This window comes from Plutella xylostella, chromosome 23, assembly GCF_932276165.1.
Source record: "Plutella xylostella chromosome 23, ilPluXylo3.1, whole genome shotgun sequence".
Lineage (NCBI taxonomy): Eukaryota > Metazoa > Arthropoda > Insecta > Lepidoptera > Plutellidae > Plutella > Plutella xylostella.
The window spans coordinates 7,915,481-7,938,484 of NC_064003.1; the positions used below are offsets into that span (position 1 = coordinate 7,915,481).

General features: G+C 36.2%; 2 protein-coding genes across 2 annotated transcripts; both read right to left on the reverse strand.

The window, feature by feature from the left end:
* Window positions 1-880: 880 nt before the first annotated feature.
* Window positions 881-12,001, reverse strand: LOC105386181. Its single transcript, XM_048629616.1, has 10 exons — window positions 11,846-12,001; window positions 10,554-10,773; window positions 9,746-9,876; window positions 8,744-8,899; window positions 7,949-8,095; window positions 3,106-3,249; window positions 2,653-2,866; window positions 2,113-2,243; window positions 1,433-1,585; window positions 881-1,304 (listed from the first exon to the last, which is right to left on the reverse strand). Exons 1-10 carry the CDS (start codon window positions 11,907-11,909, stop codon window positions 1,153-1,155), a joined length of 1,512 nt encoding a protein of 503 aa, XP_048485573.1. The 5' UTR covers window positions 11,910-12,001; the 3' UTR covers window positions 881-1,152.
* Window positions 12,002-14,922: 2,921 nt separating this feature from the next.
* Window positions 14,923-17,735, reverse strand: LOC105386184 (protein takeout). Its single transcript, XM_011556690.3, has 5 exons — window positions 17,580-17,735; window positions 16,513-16,732; window positions 15,994-16,124; window positions 15,426-15,578; window positions 14,923-15,117 (listed from the first exon to the last, which is right to left on the reverse strand). Exons 1-5 carry the CDS (start codon window positions 17,644-17,646, stop codon window positions 14,960-14,962), a joined length of 729 nt encoding a protein of 242 aa, XP_011554992.3. The 5' UTR covers window positions 17,647-17,735; the 3' UTR covers window positions 14,923-14,959.
* Between the last annotated feature and the right edge of the window lie 5,269 nt (window positions 17,736-23,004).

Here is a 23,004-nt window from a genome sequence, read left to right on the forward strand (position 1 = left end):
TTACGTCTAAAATGCGGAAGGTACATGATTATGTTCGAATTGAACATTTTGGTTTTCTTTAATTTTTGTAATTTAAGTCACATAACGCAAAAAATTACCACTTAACAATTAAGTAAGTATGTTTTTTGTTTACAAGAATACTAATTAATAATTATCAGTTACTTATATAGAAAAAAAAACCTTTGTATCTCTGTTTAAACTACATATTATTATGTAGCTAGGTAGTTGTTAGTGATCCGGCAGTTTCAAAATAAATAAATATTCAAAGTAACATTGGTTTACAACTGTATATATTTTTATCTTGTTTTTTTATTCCAAGATAAGTAAAAAATATCTATGATAAAAACTGGAAAGCGAGTAGCATCTGCTTTAATCATTTATTACTCTGTTGACATCTTTATACTTCACACCGTGTGAAGCCCCTGAATAATTTATTCCTTTGTAGAGTATTATTACTATTATTGTCTTACCAACGCGCCTATTTAGTTGGTTGTGTGATGACAGGTTTATAATGATATGTTCCCAAAAGCTACGTTGTTTTAAGCTCTGACTGAAAAGGAAGATATAGTTTTGTAGTTTTGTTTGAAATGTTGTTTCTCTAGTGACGTAGCTACGAAATTAATCCACCTATTGATTCCAGAAATGCTTACTTTTTATAATATAGACCGAATAAAAAGATTAACTTCAGCCATATAAATTAGTGGTAATCCAGCTATATATATAGTAGTAGGTATATCACTTTCATAACATTTTAATTGATGAAGAATTTTGACTGAGGTTTGTTGTATGTTGTCATAAAAATATTAACTTATGTAATGATGATTAATAAACATGGTTTACAATAAGATCTAAAAATATAAGAAAAGAAAACAGTTAAAACTTGCTTTTAAAACAAAACTTTATTTTTAAACTTAAAACTAAAATATCACCAGTAAAGAAAATGTATTTTCACAACCCGCAACACTAATAATAAGTATACTTAGATTTGTATTTATTTGTATCAGCATGGATTGAGGTCGATCTTAGGCCTCTACCATTTCTCTAATCAGTATCGAAAACAAAGATCTTACTTTACACTCAAATAAAATGACAAACCTAAAAGTCTATAACAGCCATGCTGATGCAATAGTTAACAATAATCTAAAGGAATGTTTAGTCCAATGACATGTCGTCGTAAGGGATTTTGCTGAAGAAGACCTTGACGCGGTCAATGATGGTGGCTGCGATGTTCTTGATGACTGGAGGCCCGACTTCCATGATAATTTCGTTGCCATTTTCCTGGACCATTGTGGCAGCAGCACGGCCTATTTAAGAAAAAAAGACGATATTTAATTTTTCTATTTTGAATATCTGTACAAACATAAATCACTGGGAAATTTTATACAAGACAGAACCGTAATTACCAAACACGTAAACTGTTAATACCACTCACCTAAAACGTCGTTGCCATTGAAAAGGTTTTCGAAGTTCAGATTAGCCTTCTCTTTTAGTTCGTAAGAGTATTTGTAGTCTTTGATGTTCCAGTACTTCTTGCCATCAACTTCTTTGAAATCTAGGTCCACATCGGCATTGATCATGATTTTGTCTGAAATAATAATATTATGAGTATATTTGATCATAATTTCCAGTTCAATTCCACGAAATTCATGTCAGAGGGCTTGTTGATAAAAGAGATAATTTATTAAGCAGGATCTTAAATGCTATTCTAGGGTGAATACCAACTAAACATGACAACAGCAAGAGTTCATTTCATATTTTAACCTATAGAGCCTATGTGTAAGAATATATCGGTACAGATGGCGCCCTGCGGCCTACTGGACCCTCTTCGTAGGACGCCATAAATATGTAACCACTAATGACTAAATGAGAATGGCATACCACACGGCAATAGAGTACTGTATCGGTCCTTAGCAGAGGCCTGTGCTCAGCAGCATAGTGGGATTACCACCACCAAACAATGCACCAACAAACAAAGCAATGTCGCTGGCTTGTCTAATCTGACGTAACGTGTATGGATCTGACAGATGTTTGATAGGCGAGCGACACTGCTCAGTGCTAATCAGTCGGTAGTGGTTTGGTGGCAGATCTTGGCTATTGATAATGGGAACTTACTGAGTGTGAGATGCACTTTGTCGTTTCCTTCGATGGGCAGGAACAGAAGTTTTCCACTCATTTCGTACAAGCCGTCTGCTTGGATGTTGCACTCCAGACGCACATACAACTTTGACTGTGGGATATCTCGCCTGAAATAAAATTATGAGTATCAGGTTTATGGTAGTAAAAAAAGAGTTTTTGCAGGGCTTGTCGTTTTAATTTTGATGAATTTTGTTTGTTATCGTTTATTTTAATTACACATTTTTTTGTCAAAAACTTAATTTAAAATTTGGTAGGACAATTACTTATTCAAGGTTAAAAAATAAAATTAGGTCTTATGACTATAATACGAGACCGGTTAAACAATATTATAGGTACTTCTGATGAGGAACTTCACAAATACTTTAACCTTGAATCTGATTTTCAAAATATAACGTAGTAGGTACAAATTTAATGTTTAAATACAGAAATTCGAATCTTAAAATAATCACTTTATTCTACAACGTTTTATTTTGAAAACTGTGGCATTTTTTGTATAATAATGGCACTACTACTTACACCATTTTCTTCGCCTTGCATTTTTGGAGCCCGGTTATGGTGACATCTTTCAGCAGCAGTTTCAGGTTCGGTGTGCTCGCATCCAACTCCTTGAAGAACAGAGGGTCAACAGGTTCGACTCCCAGGTCCGGTAGACCAGCGGCGAACGTTGAAATCATGGCGTTTGTGGAATCCTTTACACATTTTGAGTCCTCTGATTTACATTTTGTTATCGCTGTGGATTTTGGCAATGGCTAGTCTTATCAGTAAGAAGGGGCATTTCTGTTGTGTAAATTAAATCATTTTTTTCTTATGTATTTCATTTTAATTATGTGTAAACTTTATGAAAATACACGAAAGAAAGTTAATAACTTCAAAAACAAAGAAGCATTTAATCTAATCACTGAGGAAAATCAAATAAAAAAACACTAAATATTAACATTGCAAAAGTATTTATAAATATACAATATTTACCTGGACCTGCCGCAACAGTGCTGGCAATAACAAAACCTACTAAACAATGTGTAAACATTTTGTGTGATGCCACTACCGAAAACCCAAAGCTGCGGGTGTTGAATAATTCAGAAACTGCTGAACACTCAATTTTATAACACCATAACGGTCATTAACATTCGCAACCTTAACTTGCCAAACTGGATCTTAACACTGAATATACAAGATCGAAAACTTGCAAAAGGTAGCACTTTTTTTTGGATGCGTCGTCGGTAACTTGGAAGATTTTAATTGTTTAAATTTTAATTCGTGAGTTACAGGGGGAGGTACGGGTAAAATGTATTGATTTTAAATAGAAATAGAATGAGGAGTTCGTCTTAGTTATCTTAATTTTCTATATATATGTTTTATTAAAATGTCTGAACTATTAGGTATAATGTATGAACTATAATAAAATTGGTATGAGGTTTGAAAAAAGTCCTGTCAATATTATAACGATTATGATTAAACTTTCCCACAAAAATTCCCACTGTTGTTGTATGTGATGTGGTCTGGCAATTATTGATAAATTAATAAAATAAATTCATGAATAAGTAATTAAATAACAAAGATTATGATTTAACAAATCGCCCCAGTTTCCCCTACACTTCAAGGTCTATTCGTGGTTTTGAACTTGAACGTCTTGGATCATAAATTCCCTAGAAATATGTATAATTTTTTGAGTACTAAATTAATACAATGTTAATTCAAAATTTAAGTTTAGTTAAGTTTGATTCTGTGGCAGTTACAGATTTTCACAGTTTTTACTAGCAGAGCCCACTGCAAACGCCTATTTTGTGGTGTTATCTCATCCTTAATTAAATATTGAGTTTTCTTAATTTAATTTGCCATTTACTTAATTATTATAGTTTTCTTCATTCACAATTTTATATTGCAGTAAGTACATTTAATAATTTAATAGCATGTATTTTTTAAAATATTTTTTAAGCTGTTATAGTTTTGGGCGATTTATACCAGCGAATTTTCTGGTACCAACACTGAGGCTTCCATTTTTTGTTTAAGTAAACTGGTTTTATGTTATTTAATTAATTTAATTTGCTAATAAACTTTCATTGTTGTAAAAAATATTGATGGCAGCAAACTAGATTACTCAAACTCGTATTCCGGGGATTATTTGATAACTTGTTTTATTTTTTTTCACGAGCATCTACAAATTATAATAATTACGATGAAGCGGTTTGGTGCAAAAGGTTGTCCGTGCCCCCACTTCCCCAGTTTATCCAGCAGGCACTAGCTTGCCGCATCTTGGTGGGTTCACTTCAGAAGTTCAGAACCTCCCGAATACTTATTGCCTTCTTCTTATTACGGGTCGGTTTTGTGTCTAGTAATCCTCTGTGATACCCTCAATTCTAGACTAAAATGGACAGCATGGTTTGGATCAGGAACAGTAAATTTTTATCTAGAGTTTGTGAAACAAGCACTTAATTTGCTTCCCTAAATAATATTCGTTCCATAAAAATTATTGGGCTTAAAAGACTGGTTCAGTAATTAACCCAACTGAATGTTACAAAGCTTCACGCACTTAATATACTTTTTTTTTTCAATTTAGGCTGTGTTTTCCTATGTTCCGAATGTTTTTATTTTTATCTGGGTGCTTGGATTGTCATGATAACCAGTGTCGTCATCATGACTTGTATGACGTGGGTATATTTTAACATTATTCATCAGATAAAATGCAGGTTTTAGGATACCAATCGCAGTGATTAAAAGACGCCAGTGACCGTCACCGAAGCAAGGTGACCTTATTTGTTTATTGCGACCAAACTGGCTAAAATACAATGTCTGAATCAGGTAGGTACGGCTGAATAACTCCTTAAATTTACTTCGAACTTAGGGTGAGGCCACACGAGCATAATTTTGTGAGTTGTTAAGTGAAGAGCGGGGAAGGTACTCGCTCCCCTCATCCCCACGCACACTTTTCTGCCGCGCACAACTCACAAAATTACGCTCGTGTGGCCTCAGCCATAGGTAGGCCGCAGTAGGGTCTTGCTGAAAATCGTGAAAACTTAGGTAGTATCGGACCGTTAGCTTCATTTGTACAACATTCGAGTAAGAATTTTCGTAGTATAGCGACAAATTATGTCCAAAATGTGTGTTGCTTGTTGGCTCGCTTCGCATTGCGCCTTGCGTGCCTTAACACGTGAACGAAGGAGTTTATGACCTCTGTATACACGGAGCAGCTGACACTCTTCTTCTTCTAATGCTGTGCCTGTGCTGTGAATTTTTTGTAGTGCGATATTTTTGTCACAGAAATAAACATATTATGAGTTTATACAGGCTGTTGCAAAAAGGGTATACTATACTAAGCCGAAAGGGGATGGACTCAGGGGGTCATTCAGGACAACTTTTGTTTTGTTTCTACGAGATTGGGAAATTCGCAAAAAAAATATTAGTTCTCCATCCGTTGTTCAGGATGACCCCCTGAGTCACCCCCTTTCGGCTTAGCATACCCTTTTTGCAACACCCTGTTTATCAGTACACGCATTGAGATAATTAATTGCGGGGAAATTGTATGACTAGCGTGAGTCAATAATCGTGTCGTGAAAAGTCGCGCTACATTATTCGCATTTCGTGCATGTCCTTATAGTGACGGTAACTAACACAAGAACTGCACTAGGGTGAGTTACCAGTCTAATTAGCGTCTTCATATAATATAGATACACCATTTGTTATTATAACTTATAATAAATAACGTTGAAAGCATTGACTTATGGTATTACTGTTGAAAGGGTTTCCCCGTGAAAACGTCTTCTCTCATTTGTTTTTTCCTTCCTTCCCTTCCGTAAATTCCAATAAAACTACTAAACTTCCGAAAATAACCACCAAAAAGTGGTGGTAGCTCAATCGGGAAAGCGTCCGTTTCTCACGCCAGAGATGCGAATCCCGGCGCCGACATGTACCTACCAATGTGTTCTTTGAATTTAAGTTCAACCATAGGAAAACATCATAAGGAAACATATCTAGATTTAGCACATCTAGATTATGCGAACCCACCAGCAGCCCACAGTGGACCAGCGTGGTGGGATATGGTCCAAGCTTAGAGAGGCAGTTTAGACCTTGGGGACATGCATAAAGGTTTCACTCACACAGAGAGCCAGATGCAGGTACCCCACAGAGAATATAATAGAATAGAAAGCTTACATAATATTATGCTTACGATTGTAATCCCCGAAGGGATCGCAAGTGAGTCACTCGCTTTTCCCTGTACATTAAACTTGTACTCACTTTAGATTTATAGCATAGCCGTTTATAAATTAGTACAATGCACTTTAGGTACTTATCTAGAATCTAGATCTATTTTAAAAAAAGAAAGATTTAAAAAAGTACCTACTCTAGTTTTTTTCCAGTGTTTTTATCAGTTTTTTAAAATATTATTTTGAAATATAAGTTGTTTTTTTCTATCATTCCTAATTAGTCTTGTGTCGGTAGGCGCGGGTAGTTTTTGTTTTGTGTCCATATTTTGAATGATAATTAGAATTAGAACCAAGTTTAAATAATGCTGTTTCCGCATTCTCGATAAAAAAATGTAACACAGATTAAAACGTCAAAAACAATAATACTTTTTTTTACAGTGCATTCATTAATTTTAATTAGGTCCTTATCAAAGACTTGTTTTAAATTAAATTATTTCATGTTTTTAAATTATAATAAAATATGAAGAGGATGTTGAAACATTGTTTACCTAGAAATCCAAAATTATGTGATTAGTTCTTGAATAGTTCGTGTTCTGTTTTAATATTATGACCCTGTACCTATCACAGTATATGCCTAAATGTTACCTACTTGTATGATAAAAATACAGTCACTATACTGTATTCATTCTTATTTGGCGAAAAAGGTAAACAATGTTTGTGTGTCTATTTAATTAAAATATTATTAAACCAATAAACTACGGCCAAAATAAATGGTTTAATTACGAAATCAATCATTTTTGCTTGTAAGTATTTTATTTGTCATTATGTTTTATTTTATAACTTAGTTTTTTAAATCAATTCAAATAAAAAGACACTCCAAGATTGCTCAAAATCTACGACAAGTAAGAAAAAATACATTATACGTAAAAGAGAATTTTACAGTGTGTCATTTGTACTGTATTTATCTATGCATTGTAAGTATTAATTTTGTCCCACAGACCCACTTTTCAAAATTCGATAGTTACATGCTGTACTTAGTTTTTGTAAAAATACTTTAAAATTTGTCGCGACCTTTGCTTCACCTTTAAAGGTTTTCCCGTAGGAATTCCGGGCTAAAAATGAGCCTATTGTACCTATATCCACTTTTTAAGGCATTATATTAAAAAATAAGTGTGAAATGACACCTAAATATATTATGATCCAAAATAAGGTTTAGTTAGAATAGTAGGTTTTGGTCATATTGAACGTAAGTATTGGACTATAGGTCCAATGAAGGGATGAAAAAGCTCGTATTTGTGATTTATTACCAAAGTGAAAGGCAACGTTTACTGTGCAGGGTGTTCTATTAGTTCAGCTGGCCAGGTTATTCTGTAATAAATTCACCATAGACTCATCGCTGAATTTCATGTAATTTTTTTCTATATGGGGTATTCAGATGAGCCCTATCTGAGAAAATTCATTTTTATATTTTTATAATCAACTGCTTTCATTACACACATCAACGACAAACACATTTTAAAATGAAAACCCAAAAAATCAAACATCACCTTCATATTTATTATCACAAAATTAAATAGAATATAATTTAATAAACTCTATTCACCCATCCTTTATCGATCGATTATCACTTTTTATAGGAAACGAGACTTTCGCATCTAAGCCTAAGCTTTAGTTGACGAGTTCATCTACCGGGACGCTGTCGAAGAATTTCCCGACTTGTTCGACGATCTTGGCTGCCATGGTCCTGATGATGGGCGGGCCCACTTCCACCACGATCTCGTTGCTGCTAGTCGCCACCAGCTCGCGTGCGGCGCGCCCTGGAAGTACATGCATAGGTATCGTAAGTAATTACATAGGTACGGTGGCCTGCGCCTAAAAGTATACAGGCGGAGTTTTTAAAATAGCGATCTCAAGCTCACATGCTGCTCAAGCACATCCACATAAACACCACTGCTACACACATCACCCAAAACACATCCCCGGATTTATAACAGGTGTAGCTGGTCCCTTCATCATCAGGGATCGCTATTTTAAAAACTCCGCCTGTATACTTTTAGGCGCAGGCCACCGTACATACTACCACCGTGTCCACGTCTTTTAGAGGAAGTATTTGACATCCATACAATAATTATTTTGTAAGTATGCATTTTTTATCCCGGAAACTTTACGGGAAACTCATTAAATGCGAAGAAAAGTTCGCAAAGCTATTTATTAGGTATGTACCTACATAATATATGTAACCTGACCAACGTTAAAAACCCCCGACATTCAATACTTAAAAGTAGTTAGACTTTGACATTTTGATTAAATGACATATTATATTTGTATAAAACAAATCGAAAATTGGTTCAGCCGTTTGGAAGCTACACTGCTACAGATTGATACAAACACAGATACACAGGCACGTTAAATTATTACATCCCTCTTTTTCGTCTACGGTTAAAAAACAAATGCAAAACTCTCACCAAGCAGTTCATTCCCAGGGAACAGGTTGTCGAACTGCACAACAGACTTCTCCTTCAGGTCGTACGAGTGCGACCAGTCCTTGATGGACCAGTGCTTCTTGCCGTCCGCGCCCTCCTTGTCAGCTAGTAGCACGTCCGCGCTGATCACCAGCTTGGCTGGAAGTGGGAGAAGTTGAGGGATTAACAGAAGTTGAGGGGTAATTGGCTTGCACTAGGCCCGCGTGGTGGACTGGGCCTAAAACAACTCGTTCATTGGAAGGAGATGGGAAGTTATAGCGGTAAATTTCATCACACTAGGCCAGCGTGGTGGAGTAGGCCTAAAACTCTTCCTTCATTGAATTGAACCCATGCCCGAGCAGTGGGGTTGTGATGGGTTGTGATGATGAACCGATAATTTTTGACCGACAGAAATCTGGGTGTATAATAAGTCTGCTGTGTGTCCGAGGAAGCTGGGCAGTATAGGATAATGTGGACTCGGGTGTACCCTCCTGGACAGCATGAAATGCAGTATTATTTATGTAACTAGAACTTTTTCATAGCTCGCGAGTGTATTTTATGTTTCGTAATCGTCCACTACTGTAATTGTTTTTAGTTTTCGACCCTTCCTCATTCAGCCAATATATGCTACCTGTCTAAGGTTTCCACTCCAGGCATAGGGCCGGAGGGCATCCAAAGCTTTACTCGACAAGTCCACAACTCTGTTGCCAAGTCGACACCTCTGTTGCCGTTTTTCGTCATACATTACCTCTATACTATTGCCGGCTTACAGATACATACTTCAGCTTACATATTTTAAGAGCAATTTCCTTTTCTACTTATTTTGATGGTGTCCGAACTGTCCGAAGCTTTATTTATAAAATTAAGATTAGAGAGATGGCGGGGCGAATTGGACAAAGCCAATGATTGGGCTGAAGTTGGACAGGATCGAAGGGTAGGAAGAAAAATGGGGAGAATTTTTCCCAGCAGTGTCAAAACAAGCAGTTTTTTTATAAAAGTACTTACGCAATTCAATGTGCATCTTTCCCTTGCCTTCAATGGGCAAGACGAGGAGTCGTCCGCTCATGTCGTACTGGCCGTCAGCTGTGATGTCGCAGATCAGCTTCACTGCCAGCCTCGATGTGGATAGGTCTCGTCTGAAATTTAACGTTTTTGTTTGGTAAATTTCATGTCATTGTCATAAATCAGTTAGTTAGGCAGTCAGGCAGTTTAGACCTTGGGGATATGCACAAAGGTTCCACTCAAGAGAGCCAGGTGCAGGTACTTACACCCCCACAGAGAATAGAATAGAATATAACTAATCAGTTAAGGGCTGATTTTTTAATAGTCAGATAAGGGTTATCCTAGGAATAATTAAGATGCTGTCGCGTCAGAATGTTTGTGTATAACAGTGACAGGAACATTTTTTTTGTATTATTATTACCGACTTAATAAAGAATACTTAATAGTACGGTCAGCTGCATAAGTAGCTATACACCTTTGTACCTTGTCAATCTGAAACCGCCTATCCATTCCTTGAAGTATTGACAGTTCATCAGTTTGACAAGGTACAGAAGTGTATAAGGACTTATGCAGCTGACCGTACATAGTTGTAGTATTTGGTTTAGAAATTACGTTTTGATAAATGTATGAATTTTCACGGACACAAAGACTTCCTGTGATTCTAAGTCATTTGTAAACGTTCTCTAAACTTCGGTCTATGAATTTGGGGGTGTGATTATAATTAATAAATTATGACGTTTAGACGTCGGAGAGCTTGATTCCTACGCATTTTTTTACAGGAAACTGTTAATCACAATACAGTTCTACTTACTGCATTTTCTTCGGCTTGCATCCCTTCAAGCCCTTAATGGTGACATCCTTCAGTATCAGCTTCAGGGACCCGCTGCTGGCGTCCAGGTGCTTGAAGAAGTAGGGGTCGAGGGGCTTCACTCCGAGCTCGGGGATCCCCTCGGCGAAGGCCGGGATGGCCGCGGCGGCAGACTCCTTGGTGCACTTGCCATCACCAGAGGTGCACTTCTTGATGAATGACGCTGGAATGGAAAAGCAGATTTGGTAAGTGGGGTTATCTCTTACTACGAAATGCGATAATACACTCGAGTCTAAGACAAAGTATGCTGTGATGATAATATTGAATGCCATCACGACCATTAAATCAACGTAACTACACTACCGGGCAATGAAAAGGTTCCACTGACAAAATTATACCAAATTACTCCTAAACGGAAAAGACTAGCTTAATTACTTCTTCTGAAACATTGAAGTACTTACATTTAAAAGAGCATCAGGATATTACCAACTCAAAACGGTAATATTTTGTCGTTTTTCAAATTAAATGTTTGAAAAAATTTGGGTTGTTTGGTGTCGACGTTTCTCGAGTGAAACTTTTTCATTGCCCGGTAGTGTAGTTACGTTGATTTATTGGTCGTGATGGCATTCAATATTATCATCACAGCATACTTTGTCTTGTATGTTTGTTGCGGTTTGACGTGGCATCAGATTGACGGTATATACTTTGTTGTTTTTCTTCATGAATATGTAGAAGTAAGTGAATCACTTATTAAACTTCAGCTAAGCTACTATTTGGCATATTGTTAGCGTGTTAGAATAGGTAGGTATACAAATCTTATTAAAATTTATAATCCTCAGAATCATAAATTATATATTTAACATAAATCCGGCTTTATCTTTTTTCTTTAAAGTTTACTAAAGTAAACACATTTTATCTGATCCGATGATTCATGTTTTGCATTTAAATACAACAAAGTAACCTAACGTTGCAAATACCATTTCAGATTGTTAAAATACTTTTTTACATTTAATTTTTATAAAGAGATGTAAACTCGAAAAATATTCCAACGATCACAATAGGTGAAAGGTTGTTGGTATGTTCTGAATATTTTTGTAACAATGAAACAGTACCTACTTATAGTAAAATAGCCGAGCTTAGATCACGGGAGTATTTCTGAAACTTCTGTTCACCCGATTTTAAGTACGATGTCTAAATTAATGATGAAGTCTTAATTTATGCAGGAGATAGTTTTCAGTTTTTACCGTAATTAAGATGCAAACCTAAACATGGCGAAGAAAAAAAAAACACAATACCTGGTCCTGCAGAGGCCAAGGACACGATGGCAAAGCTTGCAACAAATAAAATTCGAGAACACATTATGATCACCTTGAACCTAACTCACTCTACCACCAGTACTCACTAGACTATGCCAAAGAATACCAACTCTTTTGCTGAACATACCATTATAAATAATGCCATCAAGGTCATTCCGTGTTATAGGATGCTACTAGTCAAACAGGATATTTTTTATTATATTAGTGTAAGGTGTTTGTGTATCCTCAAATTTTAGATTCGAATTTGTTAAAAAAAACCTGTCAAGAGTGAACTCGGCGAGCTCGAGTGAAGATTTTGTTTGGTTTTGTTTTTGTTATAGCTTCCTCAACGTTTGCAAAAGTCTTAAATTTTCCTTATTTATGTTGGTAATTGATGTAAAAAGTTGTCATAGACATAATATACACAATTATGAGATTAAAAGGTGACAATTACTAAATGAATCCACAGGATAATAACAATTCTCACACACGGCCATCCGACCCCAAGCTAGGCAGAGCCTGTCATATGTGTCCCGGACAGCTGATATAATCTACACATGTAAACATCTTAGACCCGAGTACCAATATCTGTTTTCTAACAAATATCTGCCGCAGCCGGGGATCGAACCCGGGACCTTCGCAATAGCAGTCAGGGTCACTAACCACTACACCGTTCGATCGTTTGTTCGGATGTCCAACATGCATCCATACAGGGCTGCATCTCAGGTGACTGTAACGAATGACTACAGCTAGGTACATCACGTAGATACATAATATCGACATTAGAGGTGAAAGCAGACACAAGTATCAATACAAAATATATACGTATTGAGTCTTCAGCACCCTGGGCAGTCCTAAACTGAAGCTAATACCATGGTGACAAACCTTAGTAACCTTGTAGCTCTTGTGTCTGTCACCAACGAAATAACAATTATGCTATAATACTTTAATCATCACAGATTATTTAGTTTTATGTTATTCTATATACGAGTATCTTAGCACAATTAGATCATTATAATTACTTCTGGATTTTGTTATTACAATGCAATTAGCTAAGTTTTACAGCATACAAAAACCAAATAATTATACCAAAATGCAATTCGTTAATAATCTAAGTATCTAATTATGTTTTTGCAAATTGTTATAGTCACAATTAGGTATACTAGGTGTATTAGGTAGACCACAAACAGGAAAACATTTATATATACTATAAGTACATACGAGTTGAGAACCTCCACCATTTTTCGAAGTCGTTGAATACATACCCCCTTCTTCATAGAAAAATTACAGATCGTTTTAGCTATAAACTGTTTTGTAAGAGAGTTAATACATATAGCCCACCGCGCACCGCTTCGACAACTTTATTCAGGATGCGGCTGAGGCAGGATGAGGAAGTCCAACGAAAGTGGCACTCCTAGGAGTAAGCATATATCCAGCAGTAGGCAGCCTCCCAGGTCCCATATCCACGTAAACTTTTATCGAAAGGTATATACTCGTACTTTTATTTTATTCAATTAAACCGTATCGGGATTTTTTCTTATTAATCTAGATTTTACGATTTCCATCTCTCTCTCTCTCTCTCAGCCTTCTGTAGTCCACTGTTGGACATAGGCCTCTCCTAACGATCGCCACCCCAAACGGTCACCCGCCATCTGCATCCAAACGATTTCCATCATCTTGTTAATATATAATTACATTATTGGTGGTTGTTTGTCGATACTACTAGTCATATAAGTTAAAAAAAAATAGTTTAGAGTCATAAGAAAATTTTCCATCCTCTTCTCAAGACTCAACAGGTATACTAGCCACTTCAATCCGGTCACCGGTCAGATAGATGATGTGATTGAAAATAAATTAATATTCAATAGTGACCTCACCCAAAGTCAGTTTTTACAATGATTGCCAAGTATTTGTTCGAGTGAAAAATAATAATAGATTTTAGGCCGGTTTTCAGCGAAATTGTATAATGTATATACGTAAAAGTAGGTAATACAAAAATTCGGGAAAGTTGGATTAGAGCAGTAGATTGTGTGGAAAGATTTTCGTTATTTGTACTTTGTAGTAGTTGTCTAGTTTCTTGATCTGCTGTACAAAGATCCATACTTCAATCATTTGATGTATGCTTGTAAATTCGTCAATCAATATTTGCATTTATACCTAGGTGCAAATTGAATATATTTGGCTACGTATTTGAATAATTATAAATTCAAACAAATAGAGATTTGGGAAGTTTATTACCCTGAGACCTACCGGTATTTGTCATTACTTCTTACAGTATTCGATATTGTCCTTAGAGGTTGAATTTCGGTCGTTTAAGCATCCTATACGGAATGCTATTTATTGACTGCATAAAGGTGAAATAGTCGAGAAGCTGGCATAGGAAGAGTCATCCATAAACAAAAGTGACAAAAAAATAAGTAACAAACAAGCTTAGCTCAAGCAACAACATTGTTTTGTGTAAACAGTTTTGAACTATTTTCAAGACGATGTTTTAATTTGGCTGCTTCAGAATCGCTCCTACATTATTTATAAACAGATGACATCAGTTAAAGTTCGTTGTGCCGTATAAACAAGTTCAGTATTCAAATAACATAAAACTAGAAACATTGAACTGTGATGATGAGCGTCGACCGACGGGTGACGCGGGCGCAGCGTCCATACGTCACCATTTTATCATTCTTTATTCAAAATACGCAGGATGGCCAGCACGACGAAACAAAAAAAATAAACACACAGACATTGCAAATCAAGTTTTCCTTCAAGTCGCAACAGATTGCATGTGTAGTAAGGCGACTGGAATCAGTCAAATTAATATTGATAAAACCTTTAAACCCAAGAACTACCTACAAGAAAAAATCTCTTTTTATTATGTATGCATTGTTTTGCGAGAAATAAAAAAGCAGGCTAAAATACCCTACCCCTACGATTGTAAAGCTAGTCCAAGGCAAATCAAATAACTAAACGGGAATGTAAATGTTTATAAATAGGTGTACAATTTTTCAAAAAGCTGAATCCTAAAAACCTGAATTAAGTTAAAGTAAACCTATATTATCATGATATAGAGTAAAAAAATATAGTTTTTCATATTAAGCTTTCATTTAATCATTATGCATATTAATTTTTCAGTAAGTAAAGCTCCGACGTCGGGACAAGCTTGAGGTATTTGTTGACGTTTTTAAAGATTCTCTTGAATATGGCGTAGAACACTGGCGGGCTAATTTCTTTCACCACTTCCTGGTAGTTTGCATTTGCAAACTTGACCACCCCATCAGCTGTAAAAAAAGACATTTTGAGGACAAAATCATAGATATACGGTTAGTAAGGTCTACGATTCGATTTCTGCCTGGGACTGATATTCTCCAAGATGGTTATATTATACCCAATTGTAACCAAACATACAAGCACCAGTGTTTTTTTTTTCAAAGTTATTAGTTACATACTTAAGAGTCTAAATGCTCACAAAACTCATATTTTTTGCAGTATGCAGTGGCTTTAAATTTCTTATTTAGGTACTATATGCAATTGTCCCAAAAGCTAAAGTTAAATGTTACTCTGTAATCAAAGAACCTATCAAATTTACCCAATTCCTTGTTCCCATTGAACAAGTTGGTGAACTCGAAGTGCACCTGCTGCTCCGCGCTGACCTCCAGCTTGAAGTTCTTGATGCTCAGATGGGAGACCCCATCCTCAACTGTTTCCTTCACGGCCGCGTTCACGACAAACTTTAAATCATCTGAAATATTAGAGTTTAGATAGATAGATATATTCTTTATTTGTACACACACATAAAATAAACCTTTAGTTTAAGTAAAAAGAGTTTATTAATTTTAAATGTGCAAACACATAAATGTTGATTTAAGAGAGTAGATCTGGACCAAGAAACATAGTAAGTACTTTTCTACCGAGAAAATCTGGACAGTTACTTATTCCTGAATCTGACACTTTCCTATGTCGTAGGTGAAGCGGTAATAGGTGAAATTTAATGAACTTAAATAGTTTACAGGTTCCAGTAGGCGGATATCTTAAGCCGGAAGCCTAATTAAACGCAATATTCTCATCTTTTAAGAAATGGCTATTCTCTGTTATATTATATTCATTTATATTTGCTTACTTTTGATTAATACTAATAAATAATTTAGATACTATACCTCCTTGAATTCTGACATTTCCATCTCCTTCTACGGGAATTATCAAGAGCCTGCCCTTTAGCAAATATTTTCCGGCCATCTGCGCTTTGCAATGGAGTTCGAAGTCCAATTTCGAATCGCTAGGAGACAACCTAAAAAAATGTAAGTAGGTATTGTATTATTATAATTAGGTATTCTCTTTTTGATTCATTCATATATGAATCACCGTAATCATCCCGTAATCCTCCATATGGACTGGATATTGATCTCTCCCAAGGAGCGTCACATCTTTCGAAGAACCAATAACCGATGCATGGGGTAAGGCCAACATAGTGTAGGACGCCCTCCGGCTAGATGGGGTGACGACTTGGGAAAGGTGGCTGGTAATGATTGGATGTGGAAAGCTATAGATCGCATCCAGTGGCAGGTGGTGGTGGAAGAGGTCTACGTCCAGAGCTGATGATGAAGGAGCATCGACAAAGTGTTGTATCCTCGGCTCTTCTAATCTTTTAGGCACTTTTCTTGTACTGTGAATCTTACCTTACATTGCTGATTTTACAATCCTTAAAGCCCGTTATTGTGGAGTTGGAGTATTTGTAATACAGGCCTTTGTCGTTAGCTTCAATAAGATCAATGTACAGTGGGTCAGAGGATTCAATGTTGGCGTCGGGTACTCCTGATAGTATATAGTTCAGCAAGGCCTGAGCTGCTGAATTGACGCAAGCTGCATCATCCAGCTTACACGGGGATATTGGTGGTTCTGAAAATAATTCATAAAATTAATCCTAGTTACAGATTAACCCCCTTATTCATAGAAAAGTTACAATACGTTTTAACTAATAAACTGTTTTGTCCCTCTCCGACAAAGAACAATTTGTTCTTTGACAGAGAGGGACAAAACAGTTTATTAGTTAAAACGTTTTGTAACTTCTCTATGAATAAGGGGGTTATATTTTAATTTCTTTATTACCCGACTGCCGAAGGAGGAGGGTAATGTTTTTCGATTGTATGTCTGTATGTATGTTTGTCTGTTTCTTTGTTCCCTCCTGTAGCCTAAACGGCTTGATAGATTTTGATGTATGAGATATCGTTAGAAGCGTATTTATTGCGCGATGGTTATAGGCTATGTGACGTTACATTAAAATGTACATTTTAATGTAACGTCTTGACGGACTTACTTGACCACCACTCAATGTATGTATGTACCTATCAAAGTAACATTCAGCTAAATGGTGAACCCTCTGCTGGTCCCCGCCTGCGATACTTTCCATTAACATTGGGGCTTGTTTTCATCTTTTTAGCGTGCAGTCGGGTTTTTGGTTTGTTTATAATTTCATCATTTATTGCACAAATTAATAAATAAGTGCACAAAGGATCGACAAGCAAAATGAATGGACAGTGAAAAGCATTTTCTACGAGTCAACCCACAGGTGTATATAGGAAAAACCATGCATCCACTTTTCAGAGAATCATCTCGAGAGAAGTATGATCTGTTCCATATATGTATAAAATATCCGATTAAATTTGTGATCTTCCTATATACCTAGGTTTAACTACTTCTGACAAGAATATGCATTTCAAATATATAAGTTTAAATAAGTACTTACGTGGCAGAGATGCTACTAAGTGTAAGGCACATAAATATAATGTAAATGTAACAATATTCGCCATCATTCTCGCCGCAATATAACAAGGTACAAAGATTATTCTCCTTTTGAGTACTTCCTATTTACTTTGATCTTCACTACTAGTATCTCTCAAGGAAAACTTTGGCTATTTATACCTTCCTAAGGTACTATGGTCAATCGTGTAATAGAATCTCCACGTATGCTTAATTAAATTTTTGAAAAACATTGATATAAAAAGTTTAAGGCAAGTGTACAAAAAATATACTTATCTGATATCTAATCCCCGTGTCTTGTTATTACTCTGTGACTATATGTATGGTTTACATATTCTTGCAGTATAATAGAACGAACTACAATTTTACCAACGTTCTAGATAATCTAGATTATAGAAACTTGATACGTCTTTCCCCAATCAAAATAAAAATCAAATCATTGGAACGTATCAAGCGGAGAGTGAAATGTAGCCACGCAAATATGTGCGAAGCCCTCCAAAATACCGAGTACGATTCGTTGCGTATCTATTCTATCTAGCCTGTCTAGTAACTTTACTACACTGAAAAGCTATATCAAAAATTGTCACACTGCAATTATTTGCGCTTTAGCTCATTTTAATGTTCTATACCTAATATACGTATACCTAAGCTTTATAAAACTAAAAGCATTTTAGTTTTAAATTCATCATGACTGTTTGCGAACTTTCAGAACACAGTAAGTATAGATAGAGGAGGGTTATTTGACTCTTTTGTCGTAAGTACCTACTTAGGTATAAAAAGAATGGTACAGTGCCACAAACTTATCTGTTCCGGTGACAGCTAACGTAAATCTGTAATATTTCTTCATTCTATAAGATTTTAAGTTTGCCAAAAGTGGTAATTCGCTCTTGTGGTTCAATAAACCCATCTTATCCATATCAATATAACATTCATTAGTAAATAATGAGATATGGATGAATTTAGTTCGCTCTAACCGGAACAGATAAGTTTGTCGCACTGTACTATCATTGACAGTAGGTACATAGAAGCTAAACAGCGTCAACCTTAGACAAGTTGACGTCAACATAATATTTTTTGCTATCCTGTCTTGTCATAATTTTATAACAACATTATTATCGGTTATTGGAATCAACTTTTTATGCAGACCCTATACCTACCTATAGTTATTCATTCTATGGTGGTAATTTATCATCGGTCTCAAATAAAGTGACAACTCAATTTCCTTCCGTACGGTTAATTAATTAAAATATGAAATGACAGTCAATAATCGGTCGACTCTCTGTAAATAGTAAATATTTGAAACAAAAAATAACAAGTAGAAAATGGTAGGGAGAAAATATACACTGTAAATACTTATACAATTGTAGATATTAGTTTGACGAAAGATCCAGAACCCAGAACCGGATTAGTATTATATGTTGTAGAGGAGTTCATAAGTGAAGTTGGACGCATAATCAACAGAAATATGCATCAAAATACCATTCAGCACCTGGCGCGGTAGGCAGAGGTGCGTTGCCGCAGGAACTTTAGTGCCTGCTAATACATAGAATCAAATGTTTACGGAGTTTAGTAGATTGTAGAGTTTAGAACGGGGATTACCGTCTAGGCTCTTCAAGTACTTATTTTTTTTTGCTATATGGAGCAAACATTATAAAATTATATATTTTTTTTAAGAAATCATGCCGCTTGTTAAAACGTTCTTTCGAACGGCGCAACGGTTGCTCCTGAATGTCTGCTGGTATAAGGCTGCTCGGGCTTCGTTCGGGAATCCATTTTGGTAATCCTCGTGAGCTCATAAATGGGTAGTTGGTCTTCGCGTTTGGAAGCGCCTTGGAAGATCCAGCCATGCCGTGGCGTGCTGCCTTGGACAGGGAAATATGTAGGGCTGTGTGAAGCGGCAGAGAAAGAAACAATATGAAATAAAACCGGCCAAGTGCGAGTCGGGCTCGCGCACAAAGGGTTCCGTAGCAGCAAATATAATTTACAGTTAAATCAACCTATCTCAAAAACTATTAGAGATACTTTGATCAAACCAAAAATCGTTGAAAGAGTTAATTAGCATGCATCACCTCTATTTTTTTTAGAATTTTATACCCCGTAGTTATAAAAATAGAGGGGGGGGGACATACTTTTTACGACTTTGAGAGCTGATATCTCAAAAACCGTTCACTTTAAGAAAAATGTTTTTTAGAAAACTTTATATCATTTTAAAAGACCTTTCCATTGATACCCCACACGGGTATGTACATCGAAAAAAAAAATTTCATCCCTCAGTTACATGTATGGGGGGCCCCACCCCCAATTCTTTTTTTTACTATTTAGTGTCATATTTTTGTAGCGGTTCATACAACACATATTCCCATCAAATTTCATCACTGTAGTACTTATAGTTTCCGAGTAAATCGGCTGTGACAGACGGACAGACGGACAGACGGACAGACGGACATGACGAAACTATAAGGGTTCCGTTTTTGCCATTTTGGCTACGGAACCCTAAAAAAAGACTAGTGACCTAAACATAAAGGTAAGCGTCCACCTATCGGCATCGTACGTGTCGGACCCAAAATATTTTCATTAATGTATGGAAAAACGGCGTCTACAATGCCAATGAAGTGTGAAAGTGAATTCTTGTGTGAATTTCTATACAATCAATACTGATGCCGAAAGGTGGAAGGATACCTATATAACAGTGATACGAATAGATAGAGAGAGCAAGATATAAAGAAAACTCATCAGAGTCATCAACCTCTATCCTTGAATGTAGTTATTCAAGGTTTTTTTGTGGCTATTATTTTTTACTAGTTTATTTTACATAAGACTGAAAAGGAGTACCTTTGTATCTATCTGGTAAATAGTCATACTATTCGGTAAAACTAGATCACCTATCTACCTACCATGTGAAATAATATTTTAGGAAGATATTATATCAATCATACCTAGTTTTATAATCTCGATGTTTCCGAATAACCTGGCGATTCCAGTTTTCAAAATTGATGTGACTCTGATTCTTTAGTGTTTCTAGTAATAAGAAACTAACTGGTTTGCCTTCTTCAGTTTGATGTAGTTAGGAAAAAAAACGTGTAAGCTCAAGGCAATTTTGTTAAGACAGGTTGTAAGTAAAAATGTATGCAAAAGAATTCAATTATTTGTTTAAATTAATACCTATAATATGATAAGTTGATAACAATATCCGCATTATGTAAGGTCAGTCTTATACGTTTTGAAGACATTGTTTTTAGCGTGTCAGTGAAAAATACTAATTCTGAACAAGGGTTTGTGACCGTGGCGAGAGGATAAGCCATTCAGATAGTTGGGTTACCACCACCGAAAATTAGCAAATGACAATCCATAAGTAGCGTCGCTCGCTTGTCAAATCTGAAGTAACTTGTGTGGATCTGACAGATGTTGGACAGGCGATGCTGCTTATGCATTGTTAATTGCCGATGTGTCGTTGGTGGTAGGGTAGCAGTTGTCAGTGGATAGCCATCAGCAATTAACAATGCAGAGTAGTCACTCTGTGTGCGCCGGACGTATATATCTCTAGCCCCTTCTCCTACACGACTCACAAGCGACGACTGCGACGTCGCATATATTTGACGAGTCAACGACGCGTCGACGACCCGTTTTTTATAGGCGATCATGGATTGCTTCTCAGTCGCGTCGGTTGGGAGTCGCGTAGTGGGAGAAGGGGCTAAGCAGTTCAGGAAGCTCCTTTCATGCACCCCAAGACATTGTGACATGTGACATCATCAACAGTCACCAGCTGCTGAATATAGCCCTCTCCCAATAAGCGCTTCTTATTCTTAGCTTATCAGTGACGAGCACTAGAGGTAGGCCAATGGTGAGGCCGTGGTGAGTGTGGTGACCGTCTCACCACGTCTAATATATATTACCCTCAACCAATAATATTAGCAAAAAATATAAATAAAACAGCTCCCGGCATGTCTATGTCCAGCATTGGCTCGCTCCATTTGCTCAGCAAACTTTACGATAATCCTCAACGAACAATTTAATATTGTTCCTTAAAGTGAACATTTGCCTCGTAAATTAAAAGTTGTAATATGGCCATTAACCGCTACCCACCCTTATTACCTACGACTCGTACCAAAGATTATTATATCCGAAGGTTATTTATAGTACCATCCCCTTAAAATTAAGTTTATTTATTTATAAGAAAGCTCACTTTAGCTATACAGAGTGAATTTTTATCAGTGAAAGTTGGTAGTTCCCGTCATAAGCAAATTTCATTATGGGACCAAAGCTGAAACCGCGTAAAAAACAGCTGTTTCATAGTAAAGGAACAGCTTTTATTTCTAATGAGTAGGTAAGTACAAAGGCAAATTTATTACATACCTATATATTCCTTTAATATTTTTGTTTATGGGCAGTATTGACCAACCTAGCACGGGGCGCAAGACGCGCACGTCAAGATGTGACAATAGATTTCCGTCAAGCATTTTGTCACATGTTGCGCCCCGTGCTAGGCCTTCTGCATACCTAAATTCGCCACTTTTATAGAAAATCTTCACTTCCATTTCATGGTAAAGTTGTTCTCATATCTTATAAGAAAAACAAGAAAGAATTGTAGTGTCTAAACAGGTAGCATCATTAAAATGTGGTTTACCGTATACGCTAGCCCCACTTTTATTAGGACGACAACAACATCAAAGATGTGTTGAATTTAACGTAGCAACAAAGTTTATTGCATTAAAGATTTTTATAATGAATAATTTTACCATACAAATTAGATTTATAACGTGCTATGGCTGCTACTTGATACAGAGAACGGCACAACCGACTCCATACAGCTAACGCCATCTGTGATAAGTATTACGAACTTCTGTTAAGGCTTCTCTGCTAAGTTACAAAGTGGTTGCCTAAATAAAATTAGGGTCAGTAGAGTACCGGATGCTACACAATTTATGTATGTAGTGGAATTCCGAATTTCGTCCGTTCTTAGGTCGTATACAGAAAGAAAGCTGGAAACTTATAAGCGCTTACTTTTTCATACTTTGTCGAACCAGTGCTGATAAGCGCGGGAAAAAATACATAGTAATGTAAGCTCGTAGAAGTTTCTAGCCTTCTTTCTGTATACGGCCTTATGTAAGGGTTGTTATATTTCCATCTGGGTGTTCGAAAATATTTCATACATAAGTATGTGGTAATTTGTATGGCACTTCATGTCTTACTTAACCTATCTATGTGTTACATGACGGATTACTCCACAATGTTTCGCTCTATGGAAAATTATGATAATTAGGTACCTTTAATAACACCATAATTTATCCTAGAAGTTGAAAAGGATAGAAAACTTCATTTCATAAGACTTTGTACCTACATTAGTACATTATTCGCCAAAAAGTACAAAACCTCCAAAAATGTCAACGCATAAATTTCGTTGCTACGAACCA

Bases quoted from the DNA above. Each gene is read 5' to 3' on its own strand.
- LOC105386181 (XM_048629616.1), bottom strand. From the start codon at position 11,909: ATGTGTTCTCGAATTTTATTTGTTGCAAGCTTTGCCATCGTGTCCTTG. The intron at 9,877-10,553 runs GTAAGTAGAACT...GTTAAATTTCAG, and splicing joins TGCAAGCCGAAGAAAATGCA to ACGAGACCTATCCACATCGA. The intron at 8,900-9,745 runs GTAAGTACTTTT...TCCCACTTCCAG, and splicing joins AAAGATGCACATTGAATTGC to CCAAGCTGGTGATCAGCGCG.
- LOC105386184 (XM_011556690.3), bottom strand. From the start codon at position 17,646: ATGATGGCGAATATTGTTACATTTACATTATATTTATGTGCCTTACAC. The intron at 16,125-16,512 runs GTAAGATTCACA...ACATTTTTTTAG, and splicing joins TGTAAAATCAGCAATGTAAG to GTTGTCTCCTAGCGATTCGA. The intron at 15,118-15,425 runs GTAAATTTGATA...CTTTTTTTACAG, and splicing joins CAATGGGAACAAGGAATTGG to CTGATGGGGTGGTCAAGTTT.